Source organism: Erinaceus europaeus, chromosome 13, assembly GCF_950295315.1.
Source record: "Erinaceus europaeus chromosome 13, mEriEur2.1, whole genome shotgun sequence".
NCBI lineage: Eukaryota > Metazoa > Chordata > Mammalia > Eulipotyphla > Erinaceidae > Erinaceus > Erinaceus europaeus.
Genome location: NC_080174.1, coordinates 77,883,726 through 77,898,680, shown reverse-complemented (window position 1 = coordinate 77,898,680; position 14,955 = coordinate 77,883,726). Strand labels below are relative to the sequence as shown.

General features: G+C 37.3%; 1 protein-coding gene across 3 annotated transcripts in view; it reads left to right on the top strand.

The window, feature by feature from the left end:
* The window catches only part of MYSM1 (Myb like, SWIRM and MPN domains 1), a 41,582-nt gene extending 27,066 nt beyond the window's left edge, over nt 1–14,516 (top strand). Inside the window, exons 9-19 of one of the 3 annotated variants that reach the window (XM_060206285.1) lie at nt 864–941; nt 3,870–3,952; nt 6,550–6,604; nt 6,936–6,986; nt 7,510–7,584; nt 8,460–8,648; nt 9,969–10,101; nt 12,161–12,266; nt 12,438–12,492; nt 13,649–13,812; nt 13,915–14,516. In XM_060206285.1, the coding sequence (XP_060062268.1) occupies nt 864–941; nt 3,870–3,952; nt 6,550–6,604; nt 6,936–6,986; nt 7,510–7,584; nt 8,460–8,648; nt 9,969–10,101; nt 12,161–12,266; nt 12,438–12,492; nt 13,649–13,812; nt 13,915–13,942 (1,017 nt within the window). In that variant the 3' untranslated portion in view covers nt 13,943–14,516. Of the gene's footprint in view, nt 1–863; nt 942–3,869; nt 3,953–6,549; nt 6,605–6,935; nt 6,987–7,509; nt 7,585–8,459; nt 8,649–9,968; nt 10,102–12,160; nt 12,267–12,434; nt 12,493–13,648 lie in introns of all 3 variants that reach the window. The other 2 variants (XM_060206284.1, XM_060206286.1) reach the window with 2 other exon arrangements.
* Nucleotides 14,517–14,955: the final 439 nt, after the last annotated feature.

Genomic DNA, 14,955 nt, shown 5'->3' with positions numbered 1-14,955 from the left:
GAAAATTCACTAGTGAGGAAGCAGTGCTATAGTTCTCTCTCTCCCTCTTTACCACTCCCTTCTCTCTCAACCCTCTGTCTTTATTCAAAACTTATTAAAATGTAATAGCTTTTAATATTAAAATAAATTATTCAAACAGCTTTGTAAAGTTTTACTAATTGTATTAGCTAGGATCAAAAAGTTTGCTTCCAGTTTTCATTATTACATTTCTTGCTGTGTGTTATTGCAAGTTTTTTAGTACAGATGACTAAAGGAAAAGTGTTTTCTTGGTGGTTCTTTTAAGTCTTTTAATATTTTTGTCCTATAGCTCTAAAATAGTAAAGCAAATGAAAATTAGAAGAGGAATTCCATCCATTGTTGACTTCAAAGCAGTGTATTAATATTGAGCATAAAATATAAAATAGATTTAGCCAGGTGTTGCCAGTGAAGGAATATAATAATTTTAAGGAAACATTAGATCAGCAAAGTAGCTCACTTGGGTAGTGTGCTGCTTTGTCATGTTCGTGACTCAGGCTCAAGTCCAGCGCCTGCCGCATTAGAGGAAGCTTTGGTGCTATGATGTCTCTGTCTTTGCCCGAAAATGTCATCCTGGAGCACTGAAGCTCCAATAGGAAAGAATGTGGGAGGAGAGAGAGAAGAAAGGAAAGGAAAAAGAGAAGGGAAAGGAGGAGGAGGAGAAGGGGAGAGAAGGGTGGGGAAGAAGAGGGGAAGGGAGAAAAAGAGAAGGAAGGGAAAGCGGAAAGGGAAAGGGAGGAAAGAATGGAATGAATTTTGGAAAGTTATCGTTTCTGTGTGTATCAGGGTGCTGTGGCTTCCCCAAAACTAACCCTGTTACCTTTTGCTGTATTTTATTATTATTGCAGCGCACAAGGAGACGTAGAGTCAGGGACCCGTGGGGAAATTGGTGTGATGCAAAAGATTTAGAAGGACAAACATTTGAGGTAACCTTAATTATTATTTTTTTTCAAATGACTCATCAGTAAAAGTTTTATATCTTTTACATCTTAGTGTCATAGACATTTTACTTACTGTGTGTGTGTATGTTTGTATGTGTGTTCCTCTTGTATTAGTCATGTGTTTAGAAGTCACTGACAAACCATTCAGTGTGGTATAGTTAACTAAGAGTTTGATTCATTTTCCAAATATTGATTATCTCTGTGTTCTGCTCCCTAATTAAAAAATATCTGACAAGGTGCCAGAAGTTGACATACCCAGTTCATGTTTCAGCAAACATTTATTACATGATGTTCTAATGTACTAGTCAAAATATGTCAGTCAGCCATTGGCTGTAAATTGAATTACAGATATTGAAGCATTATTCTTACTAATAAGAATTATAACCCTGGGAGTCTGGCATAGCTTAGCGGGTTAAGCACAGGTGGCACAAAGCACAACCATCAGCATAAGGATCCCGGTTTGAGCCCCCGGCTCCCCACCTGCAGGGGAGTCGCTTCACAGGCGGTGAAGCAGGTCTGCAGGTGTCTATCTTTCTCTCCCCCTCTCTGTCTTCCCCTCCTCTCTACATTTCTCTCTGTCCTATCCAACAACGATGACAGCAATAACAACAACAAGGACAACAAAAGGGAAAATAAATAAATAAATAAATGTAAATTAAAAAAAATAATTATAATCCTAAAAAAATATTGGCAAAGAATATACTTATATAATTTTCTTTTTTTTTAAAGTTGTTGTTTCTTTCTTTCTTTTTTTTAATATTTATTTTATTTATTCCCTTTTGTTGCCCTTGTTGTAGTTATTATTGTTGTTGTCATTGTTGGATAGGACAGAGAGAAAATGGAGAGAGGAGGGGAAAACAGAGAGGAGGAGAGAAAGATAGACACCTGCAGACCTGCTTCACCACCTGTGAAGCGACTCCCCTGCAGGTGGGGAGCCGGGGTTCGAACCGGGATCCTTATGCCGGTCCTTGTGCTTTGCGCCACCTGCGCTTAACCCGCTGCGCTACAGCCCAACTCCCACTACTGCAGCAAAATGGGGAGAATGTGTGAATAACTGACTTTGTCACAAGCGACTCTTTCACCTAATTGAATCTCAGGCTTTTGTTTCTAAAGTGTTGATAATAATACCTTGTTCAAAGGATTATAGTAAGAATGAAGAGAAGTAAATGAAGTAAAGTGTAAGGAGGGCCTGACTGGAAGTGTTGAATGAGTGTTGCCTGAGCAGACACTTAGTACATGTTAGTGCTCTTCCTTTCCTCCTCAGTTCTTGCCCCCCACCTCACAGTTTCGGACTATTTTAGGCCTTTGTAAGACATGGTGGGTGGGAGGTTTGACTAGAAAGAGTTTCTAGCATAAAAAATAAAATCTGGGTTAAGTTCCATAAGATTAGTTTCAGGAAATAAAAGGTCCTCTTCCAGGGTTTGATCAGGGAAGGAAGATTTCACATAGGACATGGTGTTTCATCTGTGACATGAAGGACGAGCAGAATTCCAAAGTGCAGAAAGGTAGGTGAAGACATTGCAAATGAAGGGAGTAGCATAAGCAAGCACACAGATGCAGGAAAATACCTAACATACTCTGGAAAAGGTGCGTAGTTCATCTGGACTAGAGTGTAAAGTAACAGTAGAAATGGGGAACAAAAAGGATTTATATGTGTCCATAGGACTTAGACGGTGCCAGACATTATTGTCATTATTGTATGACATTGGCTCGTTTAATCTTTATAATAATACCTTGACATTGTTACTGTTGCTACCATCGTTCAGCTTTGATAAGGAAAAAGAATTACAGACTTAGAAACATCCCCCAAGCTTACCCTGCTAGTAAGCTGCAGAGCTGCTCAGACCGTTTTACCTCTAAAGTCTCAGCTCTTTATAATTACTAGACTGGACTGTCTCTTACTTGTGAAAGTCTTGGGGAGGAGGGGAAGGCAGTGGCGCACCTTGTTAAATGCACACATTAGAGTGCACAAGGACTAAGGTTCAAGTCCCTAGTCCCCACCTATGGGGGAAGCTTTACAAGTGGTAGGGCTGTCTCTCTGTTTCTCTATCTCCCCCCTCCCTTCTCAAAGTTTGATACAGTAGGACCTGTCTTTAGAAATGGAAAATAAGGGGAGTAGGCCAGGCCCGAAGCGCAGCGTGTTAAGCGCACGTGGTACAAAGCGCAAGGACCTACGTAAGGATCCCAGTTCGAGCCTCCGGGTCCCCACCTGCAGGGGAGTCGCTTCACAGGTGGTGAAGCAGGTCTGCAGGTGTCTGTCTTTCTCTCCTCCTCTCTGTCTTCCTCTCCTTTCTCCATTTCTCTCTGTCCTATCCAACAACGACGACATCAATACCAGCAACAAAAGTAACTACAATCATAAAAAAAACAAGGGCAACAAAAGGGAAAATAAATATTAAAAAAAAAAAATTAATGGAAAATAAGAGGAATGGCCCAGTGATTTTGAAGGGTTTGAATCTGCTTGACTGGTACCATTAATTAAAATGGGCAGGTCAGCAGGTGGAGCATATTTTAAGTTTATTGGGAGCTGAGCAGTAGCACACCCAGTTCAGCCCCCAGCCCCTAACCGCAGAGGGAACAGTTCAGCCCCCAGCCCCTAACTGCAGAGGGAAAGCTTCACCAACAGTGAAGCAATGTTGTGGACATCTCTCTTTCTCCCTTTCTATCTCCCCTCACCATCTCAAATTCTCTCTGTCCTATCAAATTAAATAAATAAATAAATAATTTTAACTAATTTTAGCATAACTTAACTTTGGAACAGTTTTTCATATACTATCCAGCACTTCTACTTGTTAGTAGTAAGAAGGAAATGCCTACATTAACTTTGTCTTATTCTCACTTGCTTTTAAATATGGTTTTGAAAGATGTTTATTCTATATCTCAATGGTGACCAACTAGCATTATCTGTTTTAGCATCTCTCTGCTGAGGAGCTTTCAAGAAGAAAAGAAGAGGCGAAACCTGTGAAGTCTTCAAAAGTGCCAAAGTCAATGAAGAGGTATAATATAAATATGAATTATTATATCACTTCACATGCGGATTAGAAAATGTCTGGAAACTATCCTTGATAGCTACATTATTTTGTTCACACTCCATAAAGAAAAAATCCTGATAGAGTGTGAGATTTTTATATTTCCTTAATGTTAGTGTGGGTGACCATGAGCAAAAACTTTTAATATTCCAAGGTTTAATGAGCATAAGATCTAAGTAATATTACACTCAGGCCTTTTTTTATGGCAAGTGGTCACTCAGCTTCTTAAACATGAAGGAGTAATCTCATAAAATGATTGGTTTGCTCTTGGTTTCTGATTATTAGCATAGCATTGTGTTTGCTTCTGGCTTTGATATCGTAATATGAAATTTGTAACTTACACCAGTAAGGGTCAAACAAGCTAAATGCCTTTATTTTCTAGACCACACCCTCACTTCCTGTACACATTCCATTAAATGGACTACAGTCTTGTCAGGGACCCTTTTAAAATGAAACGTGGAAATATTAACAGATCATTTTCAGTGAACAGAGTTCTGATACTTACTAGTTGTGTGTCTCTTAGTAAATCACTCAGAGCCTATTTATTAGCTTTGGATCCTCATTTATAAAATAGTACAGTCAGGGAGTTGGTTCAGGTACCATCATAACATGCTTTGCTTATATTCAGATAAAATACATTTAAATGTTTGTGTGACCAGCATCTCAAGGAAAAAATTCAGTCTACTCATGATGACTTAAAATTTCATAAGCCTGTCATTCTTATCAGCTACCCCTCACCTCCTGTTAACCCACTAATCAACTTTTTAACAGTTTTTTTCTAGGATTTTCCCTATATAGACCATCTGAGTTGCTTACTTCTAAAAATGTGGTATTGTATGTTTTGGAAATAAGCCCAGTAGTCACCTGTCTCAGTCCTCCAGAATTTTTTTTCCATCCTCTGCAACACCTCTATTAAGTACTAAGAGTCGGGAGCAGGACAGTGGGGCAGTGGGTTAAGCACCCACATCAGGATCCCGGTTCGAGCTCCCGGCTCCCCACCCGCAGAGGGTTTACTTCACAGGTGGTGAAGCAGGTCTGCAGGTGTCTGTCTTTCTCTCCCCTCTCTGTCTTCCCCTCCTCTCTCCATTTCTCTCTGTCCTATCTATCAACAACTACAGCAGTTACAATAACAACAATGACAGCGATAAACAACAAGGGCAACAACAGCAAAAAAAAAAAAAAAGTACTAAGTCATTTTGCATCCTGGTTCTTCAATGCTCTAGGGAAAATATGCTCTCTTTCTGTTTTCTCATCTGTCTTTGCATTTAGTTTCTTTTTATTTGTATGAAGTACTTCCTAAGAGGACCTTCATTCAATTCATAGTTTGTTTGTTTCTGAATGCCTACAATGCATAAAAATAAAATCTCTTGGAGCTAACAGTTGTGTAGAAAGGAACTAAATCTTTTCTAGTTGTAGCAGCATAAATATTTTCATTGGTTCTCTTTCTCTGGACATAGTCTTTAAATATTTTTATTTTTCACAATGTATTTCTCAAATCTCACTTCTTTGCCAGTCAAGGCCTTTTTGGCTTTTTTTTTTTTTCTTGAATTTATTCATGATGTACCTGACCTTACTTACATGCCCTTTTTGTCAACCTTTTCTTTTGGCTTTCTCATTTAAAGTGAGTATCATAGAGCCCTCTGTGTAGTTTAATACCTTTGGTAGAATCATTTGACATTTATTTGTTCAAATATTTACTTAGTCTATACTCCATGCTGAGCATAATACAGTACTGAGATAAATGATTTTGAAAGTCGTCCATCTTTCTTGAAATTTCTTTTCAGTTTAATGTTATGAAATTGGTTACAAAATGGTGATCTGGGAGGTTGGCGCCATGGATAAAGCACTGGGCTCTCAAGTATGAGGTCCCAAGTTCAGTCCCTGGCAGCACATGTACCAGAGTAATGTCTGGTTCTTTCTCATTAACAAATAAAATGTTTTAAAAATTTTTTGTTACAAAATTGAACTTTTTGAAATCTATTTTTAGTGTAGGATATATGATTGACCATTTGCAATGTTATTTTGAGGTGTTAAAAGAAATTAAGAGATTCTCCTAAAGATAACATATATCCCCTCCACTTTTAAAAAATAAGTCTAAAAGAGCAATGCTTCTTTCAAAAGGATTGTATAGAGTGTTCTAAAAAAAAGGGGGGTACTGAATAATGGTGAGCACACAGGTTACAGTGCGCAAGGACCCAGGTTCAAGCCCCTAATCCCCACTTACAGGGGGAAAATCTTTTTGAGAGTCATGAAGCAGTGCTGCAGATGTCTTTTTCTTCCTCTCTCTCCCTTCCTTTTTAATTTCTCTCTCTTTCTCCAATAAATAAATAAAATATTTTTAAAAGAATATTTTTAAAAGTCTAGTATTTTCTCACTTGCACAGAACTTTAGATATGGATAATATATATGTAATTTCTAATATATTAAGTTATTATATATTATATATATTAAAATATACATTCAGTCCTCTATGTAATATACATATATGCTCAGATTTGCATGTAAATTTTTTTCTAATCTTATTACTGAGATTATAGAAGTGGATGTTTCTTTTTCTTTTTCAGCTCATTTGATCCCTTCCAACTGATACCTTGCAATTTCTTCAGTGAAGAAAAGCAGGTATGATTTATGCATCAGTAATTGGCCATAAATAAAACCTCCTGTCAGGTATAAAACACTTTTTTTCCTTTTTCTGTGTGAAGTATTTGTATATAAAAGGTTAAACAAGGCAGAGTATCCTAAGGGTTAGATGAGCAAGACAGAAAATAGAGGGAATTTCTCCTGGTTAGGTTGTTTGTTTTTTAAACAATAATTTAAAGAACAAAAATCTGGTTTGTGCTAATGCTTTAACTTATAATGAGAGTATGGTGTGAGAGATAAGGTAGCCATTTCAGCTTGAAATAACAAAACTCAATTTTTATGCTCCCCATTTTGTCTTTTTATATTCCAGGAGCCATTTCAGGTCAAAGTGGCTTCAGAAGTACTTTTAATAATGGATTTGGTAAGGATAATCTGTTGTGTTTCTTTAAATTATTCTGATTTCTATTCTTGTGTATTTTTATTGCAGGCATAAGAGAGAGTGTGGAAGATGTGTATTTTGGATCTTAACTATCTTCTTTTACAAGGAATCTAAAAATAAGTCTTTTCTTTTGAAGAAAAGTCAAAACAATTGCATGTTTCCATATTTTAGAGAAAATTAATGTTGAGTTTTTGTAGACTGTTCATTATCATCAGTGATTTTTAATTTATGTCCTTACAATATTTTTAATAGGAAGGGCTGATACTGTCTTCACTGTGTAAATGGAAAAGTGGTATGTTGGAGTCTTTGAATATATATATTGAAGATGGATCTAAAATCTTAAGTCTCTGAGCACTGGGGCTAGAATCTAATTTTTATACTACTTTATTTTAGAAAAGCATCACTACCAACATATATAAATGGCTCTTATGATAAGTGAGATTTATTCTGATTTTTTTTTGTCAAGTGGGCCTGTTTGTTTGAGTCAATCTTGTATTTCTTTTAGCATGCTCATGTGTCTATGGCAGAAGTGATTGGTCTCTTAGGAGGACGATACTCAGAAGTTGACAAAATACTAGAAGTAAGTGGTCTCTTTTAATTTCTTCTTACTAATCTGATGCCATATTTTTATATATTCAAGTGGTTATAATGTATTTAAAAGACAGATTTAACATATGTGATCAATGAATATTCAAAGGCAGAAACGTGTTTCCAGAAATCAATAATGTGCCACTGAGGTCATTCCCTTAACCAGTAAAGTCCTACGAGATTGAGAAGCCTGTGCTAACGTTAAACTTGAGATATGTCATTCTTTTTAAAATTATTATCGTTAAGTAATGCAGGCCACTGGGGGGAAAAAATGTCTTTGAGCAGAAAAAAATTAATTCTGAATTCCTAGCATGTTTGCAAGGGAAAGGTTCCCTATGATCTAGTCAGAAGGGAGGCATGCAGCTAGAGTTCATCTGCTTTCTAGTCACGTGACCCAAGTTCCCTCCACACTAGGGGAAGCTTCAGTGCTGTGCTATTTTTTTGCCTCTGTATATTTTTCTGTCTCTCTGCCTGTATCTGAAAAAGTTAGCTCTGAGGACTAAAGCCTGAGAATAACAAAATTAAAAAAAAAATTTTTTTTAAAGGCTCTGTGGAGGTTTTTTTTAATATTTATTTATTTATCCCCTTTTGTTGCCCTTGTTGTTTTATAATTGTAGTTATAATTTTTGTTATTGATGTCGTTGTTGTTGGATAGGACAAAGAGAAATGGAGAGAGGAGGGGAAGACAGAGAGGGGAAAAGATAGACACCTGCAGACCTGCTTCACCACCTGTGAAGGGACACCCATGCAGGTGGGAAGCGGGGGGCTTGAACCGGGTGTGGAGTTTCTATATATGCGTATGAACATATAAAAGTAATATAATTAAATGAATTTCCATGTAATGATATAAGAATTAATCCTTTATAGGTATGTGCAGCAGAACCATGCAACAGTCTGAGTACAGGACTGCAGTGTGAGATGGATCCTGTCTCACAAACACAAGCCTCAGAAACCTTGGCTGTCAGAGGCTATAGTGTCATTGGATGGTATCATTCTCATCCTGCCTTTGATCCAAATCCTTCCTTACGGGATATTGACACTCAAGCCAAATACCAGGTGTGTTTATCAGTGTATGTGTCTTGTAAATAGTCACACAGTATTTCTTCTCTCAATTCCTTCTCCTAGTGTTTCTTTTAAAATACTATATTCCTATATGCTCTATATCTATACTTTTGATATAAGTTGTATATATCTTTACATATCTGTGTTTTCTAGTTGTAAGAATTGTACACATTTCTTTTAAAAATTTCAAAATCAGCTATTTTGTTTAATATAGACAAGCTATCAAAGACAACAACTCCCCAGGCCTTTAAAATTTGATGGAAACAATTAGAATAGATTAGGTACAATTTAAATAATCAGAAATAGACTATGTATTTTGCCTTGCTGGAAAAGAATTTTTTTATTCTTCAGTTTACATTTGACATGTGAATATCTTGTCGGGGCAATAGTTTATAAATTATTACAGTAATGATAAAGACTATTAGTATGTTAAGATTCAAAGTTATTAAAGAAAAACATAAATGATAATTAATAACTGAAGTAATGGTAAATACAAATTTTGCATATTAGACAATCTTACGAGTTCTTTCAGAGGGCTGAGGAAACAGCATAATGGTTATATAAAAGACTTTCATGCCTGAGGCTCCAACATCCTCAGCATCACCATAAGCCAGAGCTGAGCTGTGCTCTGGTGTCTTATCTCTCTATATATATCTCTCTCATTAAAATAAAAATAATTTTTTTTAATTTTTTATTTAAGAAAGGATTAATGAACAAAACCATAAGGTAGGAGGGGTACAACTCCACACAATTCCCACCACCCAATCTCCATAACCCACCCCCACCCATGATAGCTTTCCCATTCTCTAGCCCTCTGGGAGCATGGACCCAGGGTCATTGTGGGATGCAGAAGGTAGAAGGTCTGGCTTCTGTAATTGCTTCCCCGCTGAACATGGGCGTTGACTGGTCGGTCCATACTCCCAGTCTGCCTCTCTCTTTCCCTAGTAGAGTGGGTCTCTGGGGAAGCGGAGCTCCAGGACACATTGGTGGGGTCTTCAATCCAGGGAAGCCTGGCCGGCATCCTGATGGCATCTGGAACCTGGTGATTGAAAAGAGAGTTAACATACGAAGCCAAACAATTTGTTGAGCAATAAAAATAAATTTTAAAAAGACTTCATTTATATTGGGTTGGCACATTTTAGTCTGAAAATGTAGTGTGTGTGTGTGTTTCATTTAGTTGCTGTTCAACTGTGAAGTTTTGAGCACACCTTTGTTCTCTTTTCCCTCCATCAGGTGTTTAAAAATTGATACAAATATTTGCTTACTTTTACATTTATGCTGTTGAAATTAATTATACTTTTCTTTTAATTATAGAGCTACTTCTCCAGAGGTGGTGCAAAATTCATAGGAATGATTGTTAGTCCTTATAACCGAAGCAATCCTTTACCTTATTCTCAGATTTCCTGCCTGGTTATAAGTGATGAAATTAGTGCAGATGGATCTTACCGTGAGTTTAAAAAAAAAAAAAAAAAAAAACTACTTCAAACTATTTCTGCCTTCATTTCTATGAATCTAACAAATCAAAGAATTTACATCTGTACACTACAGTGCGCAAGGAACCAGGTTCAAGCCCCTGGCCCCTACCTGCAAGGAGAAAGCCTCACGAGTGGTGAAGTAGAGCTGCAGGTGTCTGTCTATCTCCTTCTCTCCCTCTAAATTTCTCTGTCTCTATCCAATAATAAATACATAATTTAAAAAAAAAGAATTTATATCAGCACAAAAACTATTTGATAGTCAAATTTGTGCATCAACTAGGAAATCACTGTCTGCATGTCATATACCCCAGCCACCATCTTCCTTTTTATGATGTCTTTTTTATTTTTATTTTAATTTATAAAAAGGAAACACTGACAAAACCATAGGAAAAGAGGGGTGTAACTCCACACAATTCCTACCACCAGAATTCTGTATCCCATCCCCTCCCCTGATAGCTTTCCTATTCTTTAACCCTCATAGGACCTTGCCCTCAATGTGGATCAGCAACAGTAGAGAATGTTCATCCTCCAAAGGGAGGCTGGGTAACATACTCTGTCTACCACCTGAGGACAACATGCTTTTTAATCAGGCACCCACTGTGTTATCAGGACCCCTAGGCAAAAGGATTACAATATGGGAGAGAAAAAATAACAAGCAAACAGACAGTGTATATGTTAAATACTAAAGATTTTTCATTAAGCAAAATAGAAAGCCTTTATTTTCAAATTGTTTGTGATAAATGCAAGACTGACTGCTTTCTAATGGATTTCAAATGAAAAAAACAAACAAACAAACAAAAATGACCATAGACTTGGGAGTCAGGCAAACCCCTCTAGGGTTAAATCCAAGCTCTTATATTACACTATTCTGAATAGATTATTAACCTCTCAGCTTCGGTCTTCTCCTCCCCCCACCCCTCCACCACCACCACCCCCCCCCCCCGTTGTTGCTGGGGCTCAGTGTCTGCAGTATGAGTCCACTGCTCCTGTGGCCATAATTTAGATTATTTTTTTTATAGGAGAGAAAGAAATTAAGAAGGGGGGGTTAAGAAAGAGATACCTGCTTTACTGGCTGTGAAGCGACCCCCCTGCAGGTAGGGAGCTGGGGGCTCAAGCTAGGATCCCTGCGCTTAACTTGCTGCACCACCACCTGGCCCTCTCAGCTTCAGTTTTCTTATCTGCTAAATAAGAATAATGCTACCTACTTTTTACTATTATTTTCAGTGTAATAATCTGTGTTTAAAAAATAGGACTGGGGATTGGGCAGTAGCGCAGCGGGTTAAGCGCACATGGTGCTGAGTGTAAGAACCAGCTTAAGGATCGCGGTTCAAGCCCCCAGCTCCCCACCTGCAGGGAGGTTGCTTCACAGGCGGTGAAGCAGGTCTGCAGGTGTCTTTCTCTCCCCCTCTCTGTCTTCCCCTCCTCTCTCCATTTCTCTCTGTCCTATCCAGCAATAATAATAATAACCACAACAACGATTAAAACAACACGGTCAACAAAAGGGAAAAAATACCCTCCAGGAACAATGGATTCATGGTACAGGCACTGAGCCCCTGCAATAACCGTGGAGGCTAGATAGATAGATAGATAGACAGACAGACAGATAAATATAAAACTAGACTAGAATATGTCTTTCTTGCCAGACCAGTTCCAGTTTAAGCTTGTGGTCCAGGGACATTATTTATAGTGATGCTCACTTACAATTAGAACTTTGTTTTGGAGAGTAGATCACCCAACCCCCCAGACAGGTTTTGGTATGGAATTGTCATGCAAATAGTGCTTTGTGTACTTTTACTTTTTGTTGTTGTTACTGTTGTTGTTATAATTAACTGCTTACTTAGTATTAATGTGTTCAGTGAGCCAAGTTCATCCAGCCAATAAATATTTAATGAATGTCTACTATGTTTAACGTGCTATTCAGCCGCTCTACCAAATGGTGATTGTGGAAACACTTAAGGGAATTTAAAGTAATTAAACAGAATTTGGAGATTTTGAAAATAGTTAGTAAGAGTGTGATTTTTGCTTTTCTAGGTTTACCTTACAAATTTGAAATACAACCAATGTTAGAAGAACCACAGTGGGGATTAGTGTTTGAAAAGACAAGATGGATAATCGAAAAATACAGGCTCTCCCCTAGGTATGTTCTGTGGTATGAGATAGCTGCACATCTGCTGCACTTCTCATCAAATTATGTTTGAGAAAAGACCCAAGTTAAATATAAAATTGTGATATACAGCATCAGTGATGGTCTGTTACAAAACTGATTATTTGTTTCATCAGTCTGTTTTCATATTTCTTCCTCCAGCAGTGTCCCCATGGATAAAATCTTTCGCCGGGATTCTGACCTGACTTGTTTGCAGAAAGTAAGCTGCCTTCATTTTAATTGGTCTCATTGTTCACAGACTCTAAAGCTATTCATCTTGATATGTTTTCCCATGATGCCTAGTACTTTGTGGCTGTGATTTCTGTGTGTTCCTTTTATTACTTTTTCCTTTCTAAAACTAATTTCTATGATATAATCAGTAATGTGTTTTGTTGCCCACAATTGCGTATAGAAATAATACAGCTTAGAATAAATTTGTCGGTGTAGGCTGATAAATTTATTCACAGATAATATTGTACGCAATGATGAACCTTAAGAATGGTACTGAAATCTTAACAATTAAATTTAAACAGTCATTTATCTTTCCGGTAGGAAATAAAAGTCATTTACAGATATGTTATTATTACTGTTAATATCATCAGTGTAGTGAATTAAGATCAGGAGACAAGCAACATGGTTTTGTTTTTTTTTTTTAGTAGCAATTTGGAAATGGAAAATTGAAACACACTAAGATTTTTTAAATGTTTTTACTGTCTACAATAGCCATTTTATTTTCTTTCAGAAGATTAGTGTGCATACTTCCCAGGAAAAAGACTATAGCATCCTAACTTTGAAATGGTAGAGTCCTGTGTTTGCCTAGACAAATTTTTTATCTTAGGGGATTATTTTGTTTAATAAATATTACTAAAAAATGTGAGGGGGGGGAGAGTCACAGATTTTCAAAAAAAGAACCAAACGTATCTCTGGTGTGTTGACTTTTATAAAATTCTATAGGAACTGACCTAGTTCTTCTTCTAGCGTTTGCCCTTCTTCCGTAGCCAGTCAACAGCGTCAGGTTGAAAGCTGTCAGGAGCTGCTTGTTGCTGGCTTTGAAAGTGACTGGGATCCATGTGGATTCAGTTGGCTAGGAAGGATCGTCAGTTTCCCCAATGAATGGGTACTCACGGGATGCACCATGAGAAGGTTGATCCAGTGCATCCCAACTGACCCAGTCATGCTTAACAATGGCTTTTTACACTCTAGTTGTACTATTATTTAATGCAAATTCATCTTCAGCCACATTTAAGGCAAATGTGTCTTATTTGAACATTAGGAACTGTGAAATCTAGAGAGAAAAAAAAACTAATGATAGTAATGCAAGTGCTTTTTTGCATTTATTGTGTATTTCAATAAAAGAAACTTTTCTTTTCTAAAAGCTTTTGGAGTGTCTGCGGAAAACTCTGAGCAAAGTGACCAATTCTTTAATTGCTGAAGAATTCTTGACTCAAATAGAAAACTTGTTCCTTTCCAATTATAAAAGCAAAGAAGAGAATGGAGTATCTGAAGAAAACTATGCTATGGATTCAAAAGAATCACTGATGTAATTACTTTAAGACATTTTCATCTCACAATGATAGCTCCTTCTTTGAAATGACTGTGATTTCAGTTAACAGTGATACAGCTCTGATGTTTCTTCTTTAAGTTCACAGAATCCAAACTTGGCCACATAAATCCCATGGAAAGAAAGATATATGAACTTCTTTTCACAGAGATTTTGAGAGTGTCATGTCTACCAACTACATGTATACCTACTCCAGTACTCCAGGTAGAAACCTTAGCTAGTAAGCAGAACAGGACACTGAGAGACTCTGCTTTACTAGCATATTCAGCTTGACAGATGGGATGTGTTTCCAATATATATTTCTCCCTCAACTCGTCATTTCACTTGTAGTATCTCAAGTCTTACTAGAACAATTTGCTTTTTGTCCTGCGTGTTTTGGTTGCAAGTGAGTAGCATGAATGAAATCTCTTGGCTCAGGAGCTACCATGCTGTGAGAGGCAAGAGAAGTCATGAGGAAAAGGTCTTAACAACTAGAGAAGTCGTCCAGAGGGATAGAGCTAAATTATTAGTTTATAAACTATAGATATTTTTCCTCCATTTTCTATTATAGTAGCAAGGACTAAGGATATGCCATTTTCTCAGCTACCTGAAACATTTTGTATGAATTCCACATCCCAGCTTCATTTATAGGTCCATGCAAGTTAGTATATAAAACCTCCTTAAACTGGAAGCTAGGCAGCTATGACTTTCCAACTAGATTTCTTCTCTATTACCCACTATCGGAAAGAAAGAAAATTATAACACAGCTTGAATAAATAAAAGATTTAGGGGGAGTTGGGCAGTAGCGAAGCATAATGGGTTAAGTGCACATGGCACAAAGTGTAAGGACTGGCGTAAGGATCCCGGTTCGAGCTCCCGGCTCCCCACCTGCAGGGGAGTCACTGCACAGGCCGTGAAGCAGGTCTGCAGGTGTCTTTCTCTCCCCCTCTCTGTCTTCCCCCTCCTCTCTCCATTTCTCTATATCCTGTCCAACAACGACGACATCAGTAACAACCACAAAAATAACTACAACAATAAAACAACAAGGGCAACAAAAGGGAATAAATAAATATTAATTTAAAAAATCTTTAAAAAAAGATTTAATCAAAAAAGAAACTTTCAGAACATATGAAAACAATCCAG